Source organism: Pocillopora damicornis, chromosome 1, assembly GCF_964200805.1.
Source record: "Pocillopora damicornis chromosome 1, jaPocDami1.2, whole genome shotgun sequence".
NCBI lineage: Eukaryota > Metazoa > Cnidaria > Anthozoa > Scleractinia > Pocilloporidae > Pocillopora > Pocillopora damicornis.
In genome coordinates, this window is record NC_142670.1 from 36,517,400 (window position 1) to 36,539,882 (window position 22,483).

At 38.8% G+C, this 22,483-nt stretch overlaps 4 protein-coding genes across 4 annotated transcripts in view; 3 read left to right on the forward strand and 1 right to left on the reverse strand.

Annotated features, from left to right (window-relative positions):
* The first annotated feature begins 273 nt into the window (after positions 1–273).
* Positions 274–3,611, forward strand: LOC149053593 (melatonin receptor type 1A-like). The gene is made up of 2 exons (XM_089203285.1): positions 274–429; positions 1,382–3,611. Exon 2 carries the CDS (start codon positions 1,408–1,410, stop codon positions 2,512–2,514), a length of 1,107 nt encoding a protein of 368 aa, XP_089059411.1. The 5' UTR covers positions 274–429; positions 1,382–1,407; the 3' UTR covers positions 2,515–3,611.
* The window catches only part of LOC149053594 (melatonin receptor type 1A-like), a 44,954-nt gene continuing 22,782 nt past the window's right edge, over positions 312–22,483 (forward strand). The window contains exon 1 of the mRNA XM_089203288.1: positions 312–429. The gene's annotated coding sequence lies outside the window, so the exon portion shown is untranslated. The remainder of the gene's footprint in view (positions 430–22,483) is intronic.
* LOC149053595 (mRNA-capping enzyme-like) lies at positions 12,077–13,352 on the reverse strand. Its single transcript, XM_089195579.1, has 3 exons — positions 13,291–13,352; positions 12,765–12,894; positions 12,077–12,389 (listed from the first exon to the last, which is right to left on the reverse strand). The coding sequence occupies exons 1-3, from the start codon at positions 13,327–13,329 to the stop codon at positions 12,262–12,264; spliced, it is 297 nt and encodes a 98-aa protein (XP_089051705.1). The 5' UTR covers positions 13,330–13,352; the 3' UTR covers positions 12,077–12,261.
* On the forward strand, positions 17,912–19,399 carry LOC149053596 (melatonin receptor type 1A-like). Its single transcript, XM_089200110.1, has one exon. It carries the CDS (start codon positions 17,982–17,984, stop codon positions 19,086–19,088), a length of 1,107 nt encoding a protein of 368 aa, XP_089056236.1. The 5' UTR covers positions 17,912–17,981; the 3' UTR covers positions 19,089–19,399.

Consider the following 22,483-nt stretch of genomic DNA (forward strand, 5'->3'; position numbering starts at 1 on the left):
GTCCTCTATATGATTGCAATTTTGCAGTGGCAAAAAGCGATAGCTCTGGAAAGTTTCATCGTCGCCAACTTCGAAGTGGCGTTGATAAAGAACCCTGGCAATATTCCGTGCTTAGCCGTACCTTACGTATAAACCGAAAACCAAATGCTTAAAAACGGAAAATCCGTAAACCGCAATGAACACCAAAACCGAGAAACCGAAGTTTTTTGGCACAAAAACCGAAAAACTGATCTAAAAAAAAGCCAAAACCGCAAAACCGGAAATCCCAATGCCCCTCCCGAATGAGTTTCTACGATTCCATAATCTTGCTCAGCGTGGAAAGTCTGAATATGGTCTATTTGATGTAATTCGAACCCACGGAACGGTTTTCAACGGAACGTCCCCTTTTTCAAATTGCGTGCTATCAGTGGCTCTAACGTCCAGTCGAAGGTGAGGTCTAAACTGCATAGTTTGCTAAACTAAAACTGTAAAACTTTTCTCATAAAATGCAAAATCGATCAGTGGGCACCTGAAATGTACATCCAAGGTTTCGCATTTCAGGAGATAAAAACAGGAATTTTTTTGCATATTCTAATCTGTCAGGCTGATCTTGTAAGTGTTGTAATCCCACGGCTTTCCGCCCGCTATCATTGAAAAGACAACAAAATTACTAGCAAATTATTAGGCACGCAGCAATGAAAGATGACAGATGGAAAGATAGCTCATTCGAAACTTTTTCGGCCGCCTGTCAAATTGCCATTTAGTGCAATGATTAGAAATCGAAGTCGAAGTCCAATAATTTTTCAGTGGGTCACGAATAAAATTTACTCGATCTCCACCAAAAAGGCTCTGTAGAATTCTAATTATCCTCCTCATTTTTTATAGACTTTCTTTTATACTAGGGACTTTAAGCAAACCACGACGGCGACGGCAACGAGGGCATGGAAAAACAAAAGATCTAATTGGCAGAACAATAACTCAGCACACGCGTTTTAAATCCTCCAAACTCCTCCCCCCTCCCAGAACAGAACTATTGCATTTAAAGCTGGCTATCTCTCGGTTGAATGTGGTTGTACAATTAAACTAAAACACTATCTCGTCTTGTGTCGTAGTCACCAATATAACACTGAAAGCTTTTAGACGATGTTCAAAACGGAATCTGTCGAAAAAAGCAAAGGTACTTTTATGGTGAAACTAGTTAAGCCGCTCTCCAAAAACAATTTTTCCGAAGAATAGTAAAGATAATTAAAAAAATCCTCCAACTTTTTATTAATAATTCGTCAATGCTCTGAACGGCAAAATCTGGGAACTGAATAAACCAAACAAACAGGAGAAAGTTGCTTTCACAATCGAACTAAATTTACATGAAAAAGAATCAAACAAGTTTTGTCTTAAATTGTAGGTTCTCTAAGAAAACTCACTGTCATCATGAATGCGACATTAACCGTAATTGCAGTCTTTGCTGAACAGTTAAGAAGCCGACCAACGAACATTCAAGTCACAGAATCGTTATTCATGTTGCTGATCAACTTCGTCACCTTCATTGGGAACCTACTACTCGGGATAGTGGTCATTAAAAACCCGACTCTTCGCCGAACGGTTCCTAATATGTACATCATAACTCTGGCCCTTTCAGACTTTTTGAACTCTTGTCTGGGAATCCCATTTTCAGTTGCTTCTCTAATTGTTGGAAGATGGCCGTTCAATGACTTCGTCTGTCAGCTGCAAGGATTCTGGATTCTTCTCTTGGCAGCGGTGTCATTACAAACTTTAGCCGTCACTGCTGTAAACAGATATTTCCGAGTGGTCCGCTCCCGTACCTTGTATCAGAAACTCTTTAACAAGAAGACAACAAAACTGACAATCGCTGTTCTATGGATCCTGGCTCTGTTGGCTTCTCTTCCATATGTCGCTGCTGGTCATAAATTTTTCTTTCACACTGGAAAAGTTTTCTGCGCGCACGATTTTGAAAGTTTACATAGAGGGTATGGAGCTTATTTGGTGGTATTTTACGTAGCCATTCCTTTGATAATCATCGTGGTTTGTTACACCAAAGTATTTATAACGGTTCGGAAGCATAACCTAACCTTCCGTTCAAGACTTCGCTCCGTCAGACATGAAGCCGCAAATTTATCCCAAAACAGCCGCTTATCAGTGGATGAAGTAAACGTTACATATATTCTATTAGCCATCGTTGTAGGTTTTCTCACTTGCTGGATCCCTGTTTTAGTAATAGATCTCATCGACTTTGTAAACGCAGGGTGGAAACTTAAAAGACAAGTGTATGTAAGTTATACTTGTTTCGGTTGGGCCAGTACTGCACTTAACCCCATCATATATGGCATCATGAATCGTTCCTTCCGCGCAGAGTACCTGAGAATATTCACGCCCTTGAAAATGTGGACACTGAAAAGAAACATCGTTGGCGAAGATGATAATGGCAAAGACGGAGTAAAAACCAACATGCCAAGTCGCACTTGCACAAAAAGAAAATTCAGCCAAGAGTTTGAAATGGACGAAAGGAAACCTAAATAGATGTCAGAAAGATTGTCATTGTAAGAATTCTCCATTCTCATGGAGATATGCGCATGATTAATTAACGTGACACCAGAACTGATGGTCGCTTTGGAATATCTCTTCCGGTGAGCCAGCCTGCCCCCTCCCTCTTAGAAGCGTATGAGTTTAAAATAAGAGAACAATTCAACGTTAGTATGTATTAGTTCGTGCCTTTCTACAGAACTTTGCCTTGCCAAAATAAATCCATGGAAATGCAGTATTGAGGGGGATATGAAAATATCATGTTGCATTTCATTGTGGGCATCTAAAAGAACTTTCCAGAGTAAACAGTTAACCTCTTAAAATAAAAAAGTTTAAAAAATCACGTTATATGGGATTTTATTTGCCTCAGCAGAGACTGAATCGAGATGTGAAGTTTTGCGTTATGTATTTTCATCATGATCGTCCGTTTTAGCACGTTAATGTGTAGATGCTGTTATGAGTAATAGTTATTGTAAATATAGGCTAGAAATCTCCAGACTGCTTAGTCGTGCTGACATGTGTATCATAGAAGTTTCTAGAACATTTCATCAAGTCACGCAGCTATTACTTAATACTACTAAAATAGTTCTTTTGTAAGCTTCAGTAATGTTCCAGAAAACTTTGTGAATGTATATAAGGACTCGGTTATGTAGTAGTAGTAGTTGTTGTTGTCGGGAGTGACCGACTGTTTGGTTAGCTAGACCTAGTGGTAGGATTCCTTTGATTTAATATGGCGAGGAAGACCGTTAACTTCTATCGCACCAGTAAAATAAAAGATCTCTCGGCAACCTCTAGGTTGACTTTCGCAATACGAATGTCATTATAGCTTCTAGTCGAAACTGTGTGTACAGAGGCATTAAAATGTAAGTAATTGTTTAGATGAGGTAAGCTAGACTGTTAGAGAACAACAGTGGAAGATTGGTAATTTCAAGAAACGTCGGAGGAAACTGTGAGTTTGGGTTAAAGGTGAACTAAGATGTAGACTGTAGAGGGCTTAAGTAAGTTTATCGAGCGTAAGTTCTGTTCTGCCTCTAGGAGTCGCTCCTCATTAAGAATATCACTCGTTGCTTAATAAAGTATTCGGGTTTGTAGGATTGAAGTGTTTTTCTGTCGGTTAGGTTACACCGTAACAATGCATTTGAAGTATAACGTTCGGCCAAACGAAGTCATTGGTCAGTCTGTGATTTGAGTTCACAAATTCTTAACCACAGGCCATATCATAGTTTCTCAGATGTCTTTCAGATATCTCGGTGACGCTTTATTCTTTGATTTTCATTGGCCAGGCTAGCGTGAATGTGGGCGATGTTCACCTTCCAGCAAAAACCTTACCCGAAACTTTCTACAGCCCCTCCTAAGCCTGCTTCTTGGGCCTTTCAACTACCCCCAACCACAAGGTGTTCACCCACTACTAGAGCTGTAGCAGGGCATGAACCTGAATGTAAATTTTGCAACACAGCGGACATGTTTTTGCAAATCCAAGTAAAAGCCTTATTTTCTAACTGGGAGTGTTTTCCGTTCACACCAGAACCAAAGGTGGGTGTGTTTCAAATTTGTCTCTCCTAAGCAATATTTGCGAAAAGCCGCACGTATGCTGGATTTCGTGTAGATCAGTGTGGATGGTTAACCTAATTGTGAATTTGAGAGCAATTTTTGCAGTAATGAACGCTACTTAAGAAGTAGTGAAAATTAGGCCTAAACTGAAAAAATTCAGGCCTAAACGGGATTTGAACCCACGACCTCTGTGATACTAGTGCAGCGCTCTACCAACTGAGCTAACAAGCCGACTGGGAGCTGGTCATTATGTTGGTTAGTAATAGACTCGTTCGTAAATAACCTTATTGAAGAAGAAAAGAAGTGTTTTCAAATCACCCTCTGTAAAATAGACGGGGCGCCTTTTTTCAGCTGACAGTTTTCTTTCTTCTCTTTCTTTAATCTTTTTTCTTTTGAGCGAAGCCTAAGCTTAAGACATCGCTACTTCAGTATAGTTTATAGGATTATTCCTTTCTATTTCAACGTTGAGATTTAAATCCATACTAAAACCCAAAACATATATTTTATTTGGATGGGTAGCTTTTCCGCTCCACTCTACCAAAGCAAGTACGATATCACAATCAAAACAAAGAGTTGTTAATTACAGTATTTTGACAAACGCTTTCTATATTTTTAAATCACCACTTCCTTATGAGTAGCAATTAAATATCGATCTGAAATAAGTCCTTGTGGCGGTACACAACGCCAGAGATTTCTTTGGATAACGGCTAAAAAGGAAGGTTGGTATGACATGTTCACACCCTAGTTGCCACCAATACAGTTGATTGACCTATTTCAAAATGGCGGGCATGATCATTTACCAATGAACTAATGACCAACAGTGATGTACATACACGCCAGCCGAATCCAGTTATCTGTCGTTAGCATTTGTCGCTAGTGTTCTATCTAATATGTAACTGATATAATTGGCTACGCTTTCGCTATCTAATTAATAAATTGATTCTATGTTGCCGCGAGTCTGCTCTGTGATACCTGTTCCACGCTTCTAGTTGGTAAAACAGAACGAAATAATAACCAGAGCGAATACTAGCAACAGAGCAAAAACGTGAGAGGTTTGGGTCGGGTCGCGTACAAAACACCTCTCATCACGCGACCCAACCCAATCCTCTCTCGTTTTTTCACTCCACCTCTGCTACCGCGCTTCGTTTGAAATGCAGTATAACTGATGTTCTTACCACATTTAGACGCCTTCTGTGCTCTTTTAATGTACAGATGCATGGCAACATGGAGTCTATTTGTTAAATATAGAGCGAGAGCGTAACCGGTCATAAATGTTACTATATAATAAAGAAAAATTCATGGTGACGTCTCCTACATGTCTGTCCTCTAGCAGACCATAAGTTAAAGTCCATAATAATGCATTAAGCATTCAGCTTGTATAATCCTTGATTGATAATGAGTACAGCATCTTTGCCCTTTGATCTTACTTGTCTTGCTGTTTACCCTTAATTTCCCATGTGTGACCAAGACAGAATTTCTCCTTACAATATCAATACAGTATCAACCAGACAAGTGATGAGAATGGTGATACTAAATTAGTTGATCCAATACTAAATTCCCTGAACTAACATTTCAAGAATTGTATGGTTGACAGTAAGGACAATTAAGAATTTGAACTGGGAGTTGAAGAGTTAAAAAATTGGTCAAATTCATCTCGTTTTACATCAACAAAGAGGATGAAAATATCATCGAATTCAAGTTTCAAACTTTATGCTAGCGGGACCATTGAAGTAATCAGTTTTTCAAACTGGAAAATACTTCATGCGAAATACTAGTTTACATAGAATAAAACTATTTACAGTTGTTTATTACTTTCTTTCCTTTTCTTTTTCTTCAAGTACAAACCTATCCCGTAACTCTCGAGTAGTCACTTTTGCTAACCTTCTATAACAATTTCAAATCCACAAGACTGAAGAAATCAGTACCTTCTGGTTAAACGAAGAGGTGCCCGACTTAAAATTCTGGTTATGGAAAAAAATTTAAAACCATACAAAAAAATCAACATTGATAAAAGAAAACCACATCTGCTACAGGTCTACTAATTAAGGTAAAAAAAGCCAAAGTACTTTTTTCGACCATCAGATTTGGGTGGTACTTAAAATATGCATAACTCTTCCAATGTCTTTTACATAAAGAGGCTTAATCATTCAATCTTCTTTACCATAAAACCTCGTTTCCAGGGCCTATCTTCTATCCATTTCCTGGAGTAAGAGAGACAGTGGGGGGAAGGACTGGTGAATCTGGAAACGAGGTTGCTTCACATTTTAACACTCAGGGAAGTTGTGCGAAAAGAGGCACTGTTGGTGATCGATACATCAAAAAACAATCAGTGACATTATATGAGATAAAGCTGTAAAAGGCCTCTGAACCTCAAAATCATAAGAACTAAATAACTGAAATTTAGCAAGCGCTGAAAACACAAAACATTGGAAGGATTGCATTTACGTCAGGTATTTTCTAGAGTAGCCTTCTGATAACAGAATGAAAATGAATATAAAACAAGAAGTGCTTTATGCTATAAAATCTGTACAAATGCGAAATAACAGCAGTCGGTGTTTGTGTCATGTCGGTAAACCCAGTCGGCACTATTCTGTTCCTCACGACGACGCCATCGGATTACGGCGGAGCATCCGAGCATTTTTTTTTTTTTTTTTTTTTTTTAACATTTTCTTTATTTTCACTTAAAGCACAAATACTAGAGTAATACAAACAAATACAAAGTTAATTACACTAACGCTTACGCTACTCACTAACACTAATTACGAAATACTACATTACATTACATTCACAGTCGGCTAGATTTAATTTATGTTGTGGTTATATAATAATATAAGCCTAATTTGTACAAATACTAATCTACATCAAATTCCTTTTTTGGTAGAACGACTGTATATACAACTGCGTCTATAACTGTTAATACCCGATACTCATCTATTGAATTACACTAACATGTTTTCCCATTTTTTATAATGAATAGATTCTTTTTTATTCTTTTTTGCAATCAAAAATTCAAATTTCCGAGTTTCAGATGTTTTAGCCTTCAGTAAGGATACAGACGGCTTGATATTTTTACAACGACATGAATAAATGGTATATTTTCCAAGAATGATTATGTGATTTAACAAACAATTCCCAGGGATATTATCGGAAATACCAAAGAGGATTGTTACCTCATCAAGCTTATCAATTTTCATATTGTAAGTATTTAACCAAGAAATAACCGAAAGCCAAAAGTTTTTAGTGTAGGTACAGCTGATTAGAAGATGCTCAAGAGTTTCTTCGTGATCTCCACAAAAGGTACACATCGGAGAAGGAACCAAATTCATTTTATATAGGATTTTATTGGTGTAGAGAATACGATTTAAGATTTTGCATTGAAAGGCTCTCGTTCTGGTGTCAAGAGTGACTCGACCCGGCAACAGATAGATATTTTTCCAGTCTATATTACCTGAAATATTATATACGGAATTAAACTTAGATTGGGCAGTCGGAGAAATCTGGATTCGTTTGATCAGGGTGGAATAGATTGATTTTGAAGTCATTCTTGTTATATCTTGAACATCGTCTGAAACAGTTTTGTCAATTCGGTTGTTATTATTCTCTCCAACGTTAAGGAGCTGTTTCCAGTTAGGCGGAATGGCGGAAAAAATGCCTTGTAGGAGTAAGTAATCTGACAAGGAGAGATTTTTCTCTCTAAAAGCGTCCCACCTTTTTAATTTTGAGTCATTTGAGAGAATATCTCCAAGTTTCACAAAACCTGCTTCTTTTATTCTCTTGTTGTATATTGATTTCTTGTTAATCAAGAGGTTCTGGTTGTTCCAGATAGTCACATTTAAAACGTCCTGTTTTGTAGCTATTATATCGTGATTGCCATTAAAGTCAGACAAAACTTCAAGACATTCTTTATAAAAAGAAGGTAGTTTACAGGGTAGGCGCGATGGATTGAAATTGCACTGAAACAGAAAACTGGTTCCTACATTCTTAAGATAATGAGACAAGAAAACTTTCCACGGACTACTATTATCATAGGCTAGTCTTTTGACTTTGTCTTTGCCTCTCCACACGAAATTGAATATCACAGAATTTATGCTTTTTATTATATCCTTATCAAAAGAGATAAAGGAGGCCCGATACATAAACTTAGGCATAGCAAATGTTTTGACTAACTGAATTTTGCCAATTAATGTTAAGTTTCTCCATTGCCAGCAACTTAAGGACTTTCTTATTGACTTTAAAGTAAGGTCAAAGTTAAGCTCTCTGCTTTTACGCTGATCATAAGTGAAAAATATACCTAGTATTTTAATTGGCTCATTCACCTTATTAATATCGAGAGCTTCGTGATTTCGATAGGAACTTCCTAACCAGTAGGCTTCTTTTTTGTCCTTATTTAGTTTAAGCCCTGAACATTCACCATATGTGTTCAATAAGGAACTAAGAGAGTCAAAAGATTCCTTATCGCGTAAAAAGTTTGTTAAGTCATCGGCGAAAGTGATACATTTGATTTCTTTGTTTTCTACTACTATACCTTTTATATCTCGAGTCTGTTTGATAGCGGTAAGGAGGGTTTCCAAGGCTAAAATAAATAAATAGGGCGAGAGAGGGTCTCCCTGTCTAACCCCTCTTCCGATTGAAAAAAGAGGAGTTGCTACACCATTATTCATAATGCAGCTGGATATCTTAGTATAGAAAAGACGTATCCACCTAATAAAGGATTCTCCAAAATTGAACTTTTCCAAGGTCTTAAAAAGGAAGTTCCAACTTAAGGAGTCAAACGCTTTCTCGAAGTCAATGGTCACCATGAGACCGGGGAGATTGTATAACTTTGTATAGTCCATAATATCACCTATAGTTCGTACTGCATCAAAGATGTTCCTTCCTTTCGCATATGCGCACTGTTCAGCACTAATTAAGTCGGAAAGAACTTTCTCGAGTCTTAATGTTATAGCTTTGGACGCAATCTTAACATCCACGTTTAACAGAGAAATGGGTCTCCAATTCGCAACATATCTTTTATCCTTGTTTTTCTTCTCAATAAGTTTTATAATTCCTTGTTTTTGGGAGTTTGCCAATTCTCCTTTTCCATAGGAACTGTTTAAAGAGTCAACTAACAAATGTCCTAAGGTGGGCCAAAATACTTGATAAAATTCTGCTGTCAGGCCATCGTTACCTGGGGATTTTCCGTTTTTAAACGTTTGTAGAGCTTTAAAACACTCCGCCTTTGTAAGAACCCCTTCACAAATTTGTTTGGCATCTTCGTTTAAAGTTGGCAAACGACATTGGCCAAGAAACACATCGCTAACATTGTTATGATTGGGTGGGTCGCGGTTGGAGTACAATTCAGTATAGAAGTCATACAATTCTGATAAAATTGATTTAGGATTAGTTATTAATTTACCGCCTTTATCAAAAAGTTTACGGACGCAAGAGTTGCTCATCTTTCTACTTTCTAAATTTAAGAAATATTTGTTATTTTTCTCACCATGTTCATACCAATTGGCTCTAGAACGAACAACATTACCTTGAATAATATAATCATACAGTGAGTTGTACTCAGATTTGATCGTTTCCAGCTGTACAGCGTTATTTTCTATCGGATTAGAGTCAAAAATCTCTTGGCATTCTTTCAATTTATTCTCGATTTCGCAAAGACGACTTCTCCTTTCTTTTGCCTTTGTTTTGCTATATTTCATTGTTACTTGTCCTATTTTGCATTTAATTAAATCCCACAGAAGACCTTTGTCTAACACTTCATTAAATTCTACTAGCCACGAGGGAACGTTGTCTTTTATAAGATTGATATATTCTGGATCTTCTAACAGGCTAGAGTTAAATTTCCAATATGACGGCCCAGTTGGTTGCATTTCAACACTGTTAACCTGGAGCACAATAGCAGCGTGGTCTGTTTTAATGGCAGAAATTATACCTGTGCTGTCCACGTCATCTTGAAAATCATCACTTATTAGCCAGTAGTCTAACCGACGTTGGACTAAAGGCTTATTTTGTTTCCACGTGTAACGCTTTTTATCCGGGTTCCTAAGTCTCCATATATCTACTAGGTTAAAGTCTAACATTAGCTCGCGGATTTTGGTTACCACGTCTTTTTTTTCTGTTTTACTTCCATAGCTATCAAGTTGAAGACTTAATGGCACATTAAAATCACCTCCCATAATAAACCTGTAGTCCTGGTCATAGTCACTCTCAAATAAAGTAGTCCTAAGGTTTTCATAGAAGTCAACAGCGTCATGGGTATTGTTAGGAGCATAAATATTGATCAACAAAACGGGAGAATCTTGAACTAACGCTTCAACGATGACGAATCTGCCCTGGCTATCTTTCTTGACCGACTTCAACTCAAATTGAAGGGTCTCACGTATTAACACCAGAACGCCTTTGCTATGATTGGATCCGTGCGAATAATACATATCTCCCAGCCACTGAAATTTCCAACTATCAAAAACATCTGGCGTACTATATGTCTCTTGCAAAAAAATAATATCCGCTTTCTGGTTCCTAGCCCATGTAAAGATCGATTTGCGTTTGTTGAGATCACGAATTCCTCTAACATTCAAGGATAGAACATTAAAGCAAACGTTATTCATAAGAGTAAGTTGATAGATGTTACATTCTTAAAATATGAAAATGAGCCGGGTATAAAAATCGAGTGCGGTTTGAATGAAATAAATTGGTACCTAACAGACTGCGATAAAACTACATGAACATAAAACGAAAACGAGAACGAAAACAAAGACTGAGGGCGAAAATAAGTTAACCAATCCCACATACCTCTTGCTCCAGAAGAACTGTTTACGAGCACGAACAAACGCCTAGTACATCATTCCACCCGAAACCCTTTCACCGGAATGTGAAAAAAAAAAATCAAACTGGTAGTGCCCATGAGGTGTGAGAAAGAATATGCATAACGGATAAAGTAGAAAGTGACAAAAATGGCAGGAATTTTCTACTGCTTCTTAAATTAGCATTTTCTAGAGAAAAAGAATGATCATGATAGCAACGTTAACCCAAATAAACTTATTACATTTTACATTTTGACGTATTTACCGTTGATGTAAAGTTTGTCGGGCTCCGATCTACTAAAATAAGCACGTTTACCGTCCTTCCTGGCATTCTTTAACTTCTCCATTTGGAGCTTTCGCATCTCGTGGATTTCTTTCGGGAGGTCTTCATACATCTTGTATCCTGTTTCCTTGAGTTTACGTCCGCATTTGAGCACCCGTTCTCGGTCTGAAAATCTTAAGAAACGCGCAATAATGATCCTTTCTCTTCCATTTTCCTTTCTTGGCTTGCCCATTCGGTGTACTCGTTGAAATTCGATGTTCTTTGCATCTTCTATTCCCAGGACTCTTTCAAAGAAATCAGTCAGCACCGCTTTTGTATTTTCGGTAGACACGTCGCCCCGCTGAATAGCTCCATCTTCTTCGCTCGAAGCGAAAGTTTCGGGGATGCCTTCAAAATTTAAGTTTTCGCGTCGACTGTAGGCCTCCAAGTATAACAGTTTTCTACGTGTATCGCTGACGTCGTCATTGTTTTTTTTAGTCTTAGCTATCAGGTCTTGTACTTGCTCGTCAACGAATACAGAACTTTGTTCCATTGAAGTGAAGTGTTCGTCTAAGGTTTTCTGCTTCGTTTTCACTGAATATACTTCTCTCTCCAAAGACGTTACCTTGCTTTGTAGACCTTTGACTGCTGCGTTCAGTTCTTCCATTTTTGTTTCCAGGTTAGAAAGCTTCGATAACACTAAATCTATTTTGGATCCGAGTGCTTCCATGACCTCGTCTTCGTCACACGATATTTTAGCCGGAGAATTTGACTCTTTCAGTCTTTTATCTTCTGGTGACGGCTCCGAATCACTGCGATAGCTACTTTTCCGTTTTGGAGTGATGAATAATTTTTCCATGGACGTTCAAACGGTAGTAAAATTGTCCGGTTTACGCAGCCTCGCAACACACGTCTACATTCTGTGACGCTCTCCCCAGTCCCCCATGCATCCGAGCATGGTTCTCGCTTCACGATAGCAAATCAAAGAGTGATGGAGGCAACAGACATAGGAAGACTCTATACGACTGATATAAGTCTCTTTATCCAAATGTGTGCGGTTACCTTTTTCTAAGAAGAGCTTCAACTGACGCAAGGCGGCTTCTACTGCTTCTAAGGCCATTCTGGTGAGTCTGTGATCTAAACTGCGGCGTGACTCGTGGATGGAGCGTTGGGGTCTCTATGTCTAACTGAGTGGTAACGATGTTTCTCTATGACTTCCAGAAGCCATTCCTTTGTCACAGGTTGTTGAATACTTTTGCATACGCCTGAAATTAAGCCGGGAAATAAAAAACCCTTCATTCCATTTTTATTTCACTTGTGAACTCCTAAGATCTAATAATTAATTCTCTTTACTCACAGTTACACATTTTCTCGTAAGTCAGTTTAGAGAATTTAACACTCCAAGAGAAACGCTGTTCTATTCTTATCAATTGATTGCTGATAAGTTACATTTTGATCACCACTGAGACTTTAAGGTTTAGGAAAAAAAAAATAACTTCATAAATGAAAGCATTCAAAAGGTAAGAAAGAGTTGGAATTACTATTGAAGCGAGCGCTCTGTTTTATTTTTCTCTCCAAAACATGCAGCTTAGAACTGAAATAAAATCACAAAACAACCAAAACACATCACGCCTCCTTACTCATAGCTGTCTTGTAACCATTTGGGAAACTTTTATCTTCCCTGACTCTGAGAAATTTCCACTGGTTGTTCTTGGCATCCCAAGTGCATTCCACCACTTTCTTGTCGAGACTTTTGAGTTCTTTCGTAACCTGAGGGGAAAAAAATTAAGAAAGGCAATGCATACGGAACAGAGGAGCTATTTGATTGTGACGGTCCACTCCCACTCGAAATTCTAAAAGAGGGCAATATTCAATTGACTGTCAAAAGTAATCCGTGATTTCATCGGTTTGCTTTACTTTGCTCAGTGATTGGTCCAGAAAAACTCGCGTCAATCTCTCAACCAATCAGATACAAAACTAAAACCAACCACGACTTGGTCGCCCGCGTTTTCCCGCGCTTTAGGCAGTTTGCTTGTTTCTGTTTTGAGTTCTCGTCGGCTCTTCAGGGTTATGTATTTTCCTTTCATTTGATTAGCCTTTGTAATTAATTTGGTTTTGGTTTTGGTCTTACAACAGTGAATCGAAAAGGGCTCTATCTGCACAAACCTTGATTTGGGCAAATGGTTGATCAAAACCACCGACCATGAGAGCACCAACTGATTGAAGAAAGCACCTTAAGGAGAAGAGGAAAGATTAGGATCAATATCAGTATCTGGACAACTGCCCACCTACCCCTCCCCTAACTCAGCAACGGTCAATTGGGTTGGGGGAGGGGTAGGTGGGTAGTTGCCCAGATACTGATATTGATCCAAAGATTATTCATTTAACGCAATTACTCATCGCTTAACCCTTCGACCCCTGAGAGTGATTAGTATCTACTTTCTCCTTACAATACCACCCCTGAATCACACGTTAAGGTCATGAGAAAAAGAAAATGGTCACCGAATAAAGAAGCCTTTGATTGTAAAACAAATTCTCCTTGTCAGCACCTTAAGTAACGTATAGAGAACAGTATGGAGAATATTTACACTGATTTCAAGGTGTAAAGGGTTAAGAGAAATTTGTCAAAAATTCGTATTCCACTTTTTATAATATACAAACATACCCTTCTTGTCGAACAGTTCTTATATTAAAAACGAAATCCACGGAGTTTAGCGTGTGTGGTTTTATATTTCAATAATTCAAAGCTCTGTCCGGCCTATACGACTGAAACAGAAAGCAATGGCAAAATTTTCGAAGAAATTCATTTTAATAGTGTAAGCAATCCGGAAATACCTTAGTTTTTCTATTCTACGCTTTAAAATTGGTCTAAATAGCTAACGCCCGCTTTCAACCAATCAGATAGTGATCTTAATCCAATCCCATCTTAATTACTCACGTTTTCCCGCGTCTACGGCCGCAACCTTCAGTCTCTTTCGTACCCAGACCTCTTGATATGGACGAGTTAACCAAAGAGCCGTCGTGGCTTCCTTCCATCAAATATTTTTCACTATTTAAGTTATCTCACCTCCTCGGCAGGGTTGAAGATCAGTCCATCATTCTTGTGGCTAAGTTTAGGACTCCAGTTTTCTAACACCTACGAACAAAAAGGTAAAACGAGTATAAGAATGCGAAGGTGCAATTCTAAATCTCTCCTTCCATTCGATGCTAATTGCTTTCAGAAGAAGCGAAATGATGACGTTAAGAGTAATCTGTTATACTCTCTCAAGAGTTTTGCGAAGTAGAGAGGTAGGATCCTCTCAGATTCACCCTCAGTTGTGACGAAGAATGACTACAGAACGACACAATACTGAGGAAGTAGAGTGTGAAGTAACCACTTAGAAGAAGGAATTTTTTTCAACAACAATAAAAATTAAATTTGTTCATTTCTATGTTGACTGTAGACTCGAAAAGACCTACTCACTCTGCTTTCTCTACTGAAAAGAACTTTTTTGATCTGATGTTAAACGGCTCCTTTGACTTGTCCAAGAGTCCTTGCCTGCAATAAAGAGTAATGAAACGTTGCAAAACGCATTGCATGTTTGCCTGTTGGCAAAATCAGTTCGGTGATCTGACGGGAAATAACGAGGCAACAATAAAATTGAACAAAGAAAAAGAGAAATTGGAGGTAATACTTTTCTGTTCTCGGGTAAGGAAATGTTGAAGATACAGACTGATAGACGGACAGAGAAAAAGAGAGACAGAGAGACAGATGAGGAGAAAGACAGATAGACAGACAGACAGACAGACCGACAGACCGACAGTCAGATAAACTTGGCCTCGTCGATGCGTCGATTCGCTCAGACGAAGGGCGAAACGCTCGAAACGTCAGGTTTAGAATCTCTTTACGGTGGCCAATTCACATTATCAACCCAATTGATAAAGCCAAATTATTTTGCAACACCCCCCACCGACGCAGCACCGCAGTTTTTGTTTTAGAAAGTTTCCCTCTTTATTCAGACAGACTGGCTGATAAATACGTAAGTACTTACGGCTTGGTTTCGAGCCATTTCTATTTCTTTTTCAATACAAATCATTCTGATGTCGTGGCTTTGTTTTCCGGCTTCTTGCCCCTACAAACACAAGAGTCATAAACTGATTTACAAACAATCCACAGTAAGGGGCATTTTTCGTAAGAATAGAGAAAGAATGTGTTAGAAAACAGAAAGAGGAACGTGAGGAAAGACTTAGTTTTTCGACGGGTACGATTTCATGCTTCCCAGATAACGGTTAGCTGCGGCTACCAAATGAGTCGTATAGCCATATTTTAGGAGCAAGTAATAAACAACCCTGTTAGTTGTACTTACATGACAATTGGGCCCCCACAGGTAAACTTCAACAAAAGCAAATATAGAGTGCAGAGTCTTACTTCGATGAGTCCAGAACTGTATCTAACAACTAAGCTACACAGCCTCGATTTGGGAACGAGGTACATACAACCCAATGACTGCGACCTCTGAATGAGGTCTGAGTACTTCATAAGCATTCGAATGGGCCAATCATAAAAGAATCGTTTTCACTGATTAACCAACTACAGAAAGATAAGCAGGTAATTTTATATTTTATGTTAACAACGGAGTTGAAAACGTAAATTAGCCACCGTAAAGAGTGAAGAAGCTGACGTTTTGAGCGTTAGCCCCTCGTCAATCGCTCACACGAAGGGCTAACGCTCGAAACGTCATCTTTTTTACTCTTTACGGAGACTAATTTACATTTTCAACTCAGTTGTTAACACTAAATTACCTGTTATACTCTCCCACCGACGCAGGACCACAGTTTCTTTAGAAGCTTACCCCTTTACACAGAAAGATGAACTTACTTGGAATCTGACGATATCGTAGGCCAGATATCGAGGGTGAACCTTTTCATTTTCCTTGTCAAGAACCATCTCCTATAAAATAGAACATAAAAATTCAAAATTTTTGTTTCAGAGACTGCTGGGCGAGCAGAATCGATTACGAGTTTAGAGTAATACCATTACGCGTCACTGACGTCAAGGTAGGCACCTGAAATGTACATCCAAGGTCTCCCATTTCAGGAGATAAAAACAGGAATTTTTTTTGCATGTTCTAATAAGTCAGGCTGATGTTGTAAGTGTTGTAATCCCACGTCTTTCCGCCCGCTATTGTTGAAAAGATAACAAAATTACTGGCAAATTATTAGGCACGCAGCAATGAAAGATGACAGACGGAAAGATAGCTCATTCGAAACTTTTTCAGCCGCCTGTCGAGAAACTGCCATTCAGTGCAATAATTAGGAATCGAAGTCAAATAAGTTTTCAGTGGGTGACGAATAAAATTTACTCGATCTCCCCATAACGCTCTGTAGAATTCTAATGATCCTCCTCATTTTTTATAGTCTTCCTTTTATACTAGGGACCTTAAGCAAACCACGACGGCGACGGCGACGAGGGCATGGAAAAACAAAAGATCTAATTGGCAGAACAATTGCTCAGCACACGCGTTTTAAACTTTGTACATTTCTCAGCCTTTCCCTGCAAAACAACAACATGAAATCACCACATTTTGCGTCGTCTGCGAACCGAAACCGCGACGGAAAATTATTTTCATTTTCATTTGGAACTCAACGCTTCTTTTGTACGTTATGCTGAAGTTGAGGTGTGGCGCCGTATGAGACAGTAAACACCTGCAGCCATTTTTTAAATTCTACTTAAAGGCAGAAACTAATTTTTTGATCGATGTCTTCTTTGGCGTTGCCGTCCTGACTGTTTAAGGTCCCTATTATGTTGGCGACGACTGATACCCCTCCGTTCCCCCCTGAAAACCGTATAATCCCCGCTAAAACCCTCCAACCCTCCCCCTCCCACCCCCCCGTGACGATAATTAAAGATTGGTCCCTTGAGTACATGCATGTTGGTCGCCGATTGGTCTATTAGAGATTAACACTTTACACCTTCTAGTACTACTTTATTTATTTGTTTATTTCTTTGTAGGAAGGGGGTAGGGCGGAATTACAGTTTAAAGCTACCAGATGTCAGTTTGGCATGAAACTCAATAAACGTTTTCCTTAATTAACGACGTGAGGCAGAGGATTGACTGATAAGCTGGAAATAAATTAACTTGTGCAATGACTTCTAATTTTAAATATTCTTTTCAAGGTTTCCAGAAGGCAACGTTTTGTTCGTTGAACATACAACCGCTTTGCTGTTATATTTAAACAACCTTGAGGATCGAAAAATACCATCGAGAATACTATCTGGCCTCAAGGGTAAGTGCAACATTAAAGCTAGTTTGTTGGTAAAGTAGCACTGTGCACACAACAAAATAATTGCATTTAAAGCTAGCTATCTCTCGGTTGAATTAGTTGTACAAACTAAAACAACATCTTGTCTTGTGTCGTAGTCACCAATATAATACTGAAAGCTTTTAGATAATGTTCAAAAAGTAGCACTGTGCACACAACAGAATAATTGCATTTAAAGCTAGCTATCTCTCGGTTGAATTAGTTGTACAAACTAAAACACCATCTTGTCTTGTGTCGTAGTCACCAATATAATACTGAAAGCCTTCAGATGATGTTCAAAACGGAATCTGTTGAAAAAGCAAAAGTGCTTTTAGGGTGAAACTAGTTAAGAAGCTCTCTAAAACAATTTTTTCGAAAATTAGTGAAGATGATAAAAAAAACCCTCCAACATTTTATTAATAATTCATCAATGCTCTGAACAGCAAAATCCGAGTGCTGCATCGAGCAAACAAACAGGAGAAAGTTGCTTTCACAATCGAACTAAATTTACATAAAAAAGAATCAAATGAGTTTTGTCTTAAAATGTAGGTTCTCTAGGAAAACTCTCTGTCATCATGAATGCGACATTAACCGCAATTTCAGTCTTTGCTGAACAGTTAAGAAACCGACCAACGAACATTCAAGTCACAGAATCGTTTTTCTTGTTGCTGATCAACTTAGTCTCCTTCTTTGGGAACCTACTGCTCGGGATAGTGGTCATTAAAAACCCGACTCTTCGCCGAACGGTTCCTAGTATGTACATCATAACTCTGGCCCTTTCAGACTTTTTGAACTCTTGTCTGGGAATCCCATTTTCAGTTGCTTCACTAATTGTTGGAAGATGGCCGTTCAATGACTTCGTTTGTCAGCTGCAAGGATTCTGGATTCTTCTCGTGTCAGCGGTGTCATTACAAACTTTGGCCGTCACTGCTGTAAACAGATATTTCCGAGTGGTCCGCTCCCGTACCTTGCATCAGAAACTCTTTAACAAGAAGACAACAAAACTGACAATCGCTGTTCTATGGATCCTGGCTCTGTTTGCTCTTCTTCCATATTTTGCTGCTGGTCATACATTTTTCTTTCACACTGGAAAAGTTTTCTGTGCGCACGATTTTGAAAGTTTGCATAGAGGGTATGGAGCTTATTTGGTGGTATTTTACGTAGCCATTCCTTTGATAATCATCGTGGTTTGTTACACCAAAGTATTTATAACGGTTCGGAAGCATAACCTAAACTTCCGTTCAAGACTTCGCTCCGTCAGACATGAAGCCGCAAATTTATCCCAAAACAGCCGCTTATCAGTGGATGAAGTAAACGTAACATATATTCTATTAGCTGTTGTTGTAGGTTTTCTCACTTGCTGGATCCCTGTTTTGGTAATAGATCTCATCGACTTTGTAAACGCAGGGTGGAAACTTAAAAGACAAGTGTATGTAAGTTATACTTGTTTCGGTTGGGCCAGCACTGCACTTAACCCCATCATATATGGCATCATGAATCGTTCCTTCCGCGCAGAGTGCCTGAGAATATTCGCGCCCTTTAAGATGTGGACACTGAAAAGAAACATCGTTGGCGAAGATAATAATGGCAAAGACGGAGTAAAAACCAACATGCCAGGTCGCACTTGCACAAAAAGAAAATTCAGCCAAGAGTTTGAAATGGACGAAAGGAAACCTGAATAGATGTCAGAAAGATTGTCATTGTAAGAATTCTCCAATCTCATGGAGATGTGCGCATGATTAATTAACGTGACACTAGAACTGATGGTCGCTTTGGAATATCTCCTCCGGTGAGCCAGCCTGCCCCCTCCCTCTTAGAGTCGTATGATTTTAAAATAAGAGAACAATTCAACGTTAGTATGTATTAGTTCGTGCCTTTCTACAGAACTTTGCCTTGCCAAAATAAATCCATGAAAATGCAATATTGAGGGAAATATGAAAATATCATGTTGCATTACATTGTGCGCATCTAAAAGAACTTTCCAGAGTGAACAGTTAACCTCTTAAAATAAAAAATTTTAGAACATCACGTTAATATAGGATTTGATTTGCCTCAGCAGAGACTGAATCGAAATGTGAAGTTTTGTGTCATGTATTTTCATCGTCCGTTTTAGCACGTTAATGTGTAGATGCTGTTATGACTAATTCTTGTATATATAGGCTAGAAATCTCCAGACTGCTTAGTCGTGCTGACATGTGTATCATAGAACTTTCTAGAACATTTCATCAAGTGTAACAGCCGTCAATTCGATGTCAATTCCACGTTTTATTCGATCCGATCAACTACGCTCAGCACACCGTTCGAAAACAATACCGTACAAGAAATCCTTACAAACAAGCAAGTGTCTCTATCCGTAACCTTGAAAACTGCTGAAATATCCGTAATGCTTCCGTAATGTTCTATTCCTTCGATGTGAGACTAGTTAAACGATCCTTATCCGAGAAATAAAGGCGAAAATAACAAGCGATAAAAGCACATGTATGCCGAGGTTTGACCTAGTGTCGAACGACAACACCTCGGCGCAGACTGGGCCTAGTGCACAGGACACCTAGCATTTACATCAAGTAACGCAGCTATTACGTAATACTACTAAAATAGTTCTTTTGTAAGCTTCTGGAATGTTCCAGAACACTTTGTGAACGTATATAAGGACTCGGTTATGTAGTAGTAGTATGTTGTTGTTGTCGGGAGTGATGGTTAGCTAGACCTAGTGGTAGGATTCCTTTGATTTAATATGGCGAGGAAGACCGTTAACTTCTATCGCACCAGTAAAATAAAAGATCTCTCGGCAACCTCTAGATTGACTTTCGCAATACGAATGTCATTATAGCTTCTAGTCGAAACTGTGTGTACAGAGGCATTAAAATGTAATTGTTTAGATAAGGTAAGCTAGACTGTCAGAGAGCAACAGTGGAAGATTGGTAATTTCAAGAAACGTTGGAGGAAACTGTGAGTTTGGGTTAAAGGTGAACTAAGATGTAGACTGTAGAGGGCTTAAGTAAGTTTATCGAGCGTAAGTTCTGTTCTGCCTCTAGGAGTCGCTCCTCATTAAGAATATCACTCGTTGTTTAATAAAGTATTCGGGTTTGTAGGATTGAAGTGTTTTTCTGTCGGTTAGGTTACACCGTAACAATGCATTTGAAGCATAACGTTCGGCCAAACGAAGTCATCGGTCAGTCTGTGATTTGAGTTCACAAATTCTTAACCACAGGCCATATCATAGTTTCTCAGATGTCTTTCAGATATCTCGGTGAGGCTTTATTCTTTGATTTTCATTGGCCAGGCTAGCGTGAATGTGGGCGATGTTCACCTTCCAGCAAAAACCTTACCCGAAGCTTTCTACTGCCCCTCCTAAGCCTGCTTCTTGGGCCTTTCAACTACCCCCAACCACAGGGTGTTCACCAACTACTAGAGCTGTAGCAGGGCATGAACCTGAATGTAAATTTTGCAACACAGCGGACATGTTTTTGCAAATCCAAGTAAAAGCCTTATTTTCTAACTGGGAGTGTTTTCCGTTCACACCAGAACCAAAGGCGGGTGTGTTTCAAATTTGTCTCTCCTAAGCAATATTTGCGAAAAGCCGCACGTATGCTGGATTTCGTGTAGATCAGTGTGGATGGTTAACCTAATTGTGAATTTGAGAGCAATTTTTGCAGTAATGAACGCTACTTAAGCAGTCGTGAAAATTAGGCCTAAACTGAAAAAATTCAGGCCTAAACGGGATTTGAACCCACGACCTCCGTGATACTAGTGCAGCGCTCTACCAACTGAGCTAACAAGCCGACTGGGAGCTGGTCATTATGTTGGTTAGTAATAGACTCGTTCGTAAATAACCTTATTGAAGAAGAAAAGAAGTGTTTTCAAATCACCCTCTGTAAAATAGACGGGGCGCCTTTTTTCAGCTGACAGTTTTCTTTCTTCTCTTTCTTTAATCTTTTTTCTTTTGAGCGAAGCCTAAGCTTAAGACATCGCTACTTCAGTATAGTTTAAAGGATTATTCCTTTCTATTTCAACGTTGAGATTTAAATCCATACTAAAACCCAAATAATATATTTTATTTGGATGGGTAGCTTTTCCGCTCCACTCTACCAAAGCAAGTACGATATCACAATCAAAACAAAGAGTTGTTAATTACAGTATTTTGACAAACGCTTTCTATATTTTTAAATCACCACTTCCTTATGAGTAGCAATTAAATATCGATCTGAAATAAGTCCTTGTGGCGGTACACAACGCCAGAGATTTCTTTGGATAACGGCTAAAAAGGAAGGTTGGTATGACATGTTCACACCCTAGTTGCCACTAATACAGTTGATTGACCTATTTCAAAATGGCGGGCATGATCATTTACCAATGAACTAATGACCAACAGTGATGTACATACACGCCAGCCGAATCCAGTTATCTGTCGTTAGCATTTGTCGCTAGTGTTCTATCTAATATGTAACTGATATAATTGGCTACGCTTTCGCTATCTAAGTAATAAATTGATTCTATGTTGCCGCGAGTCTGCTCTGTGATACCTGTTCCACGCTTCTAGTTGGTAAAACAGAACGAAATAATAACCAGAGCGAATACTAGCAACAGAGCAAAAACGTGAGAGGTTTGGAACACCTCTCATCACGCGACCCAACCCAATCCTCTCTCGTTTTTTCACTCCACCTCTGCTACCGCGCTTCGTTTGAAATGCAGTATAACTGATGTTCTTACCACATTTAGACGCCTTCTGTGCTCTTTTAATGTACAGATGCATGGCAACATGGAGTCTATTTGTTAAATATAGAGCGAGAGCGTAGCCGGTCATAAATGTTACTATATAATAAAGAAAAATTCATGGTGACGTCCCCTACATGTCTGTCCTCTAGCAGACCATAAGTAAAAGTCCGTAATAATGCATCAAGCATTCAGCTTGTATAATCCTTGATTGATAATGAGTACAGCATCTTTGCCCTTTGATCTTACTTGTCTTGCTGTTTACCCTTAAGCTCCCATGTGTGACCAAGACAGAATTTCTCCTTACAATATCAATACAGTATCAACCAGACAAGTGATGAGAATGGTGATACTAAATTCCCTG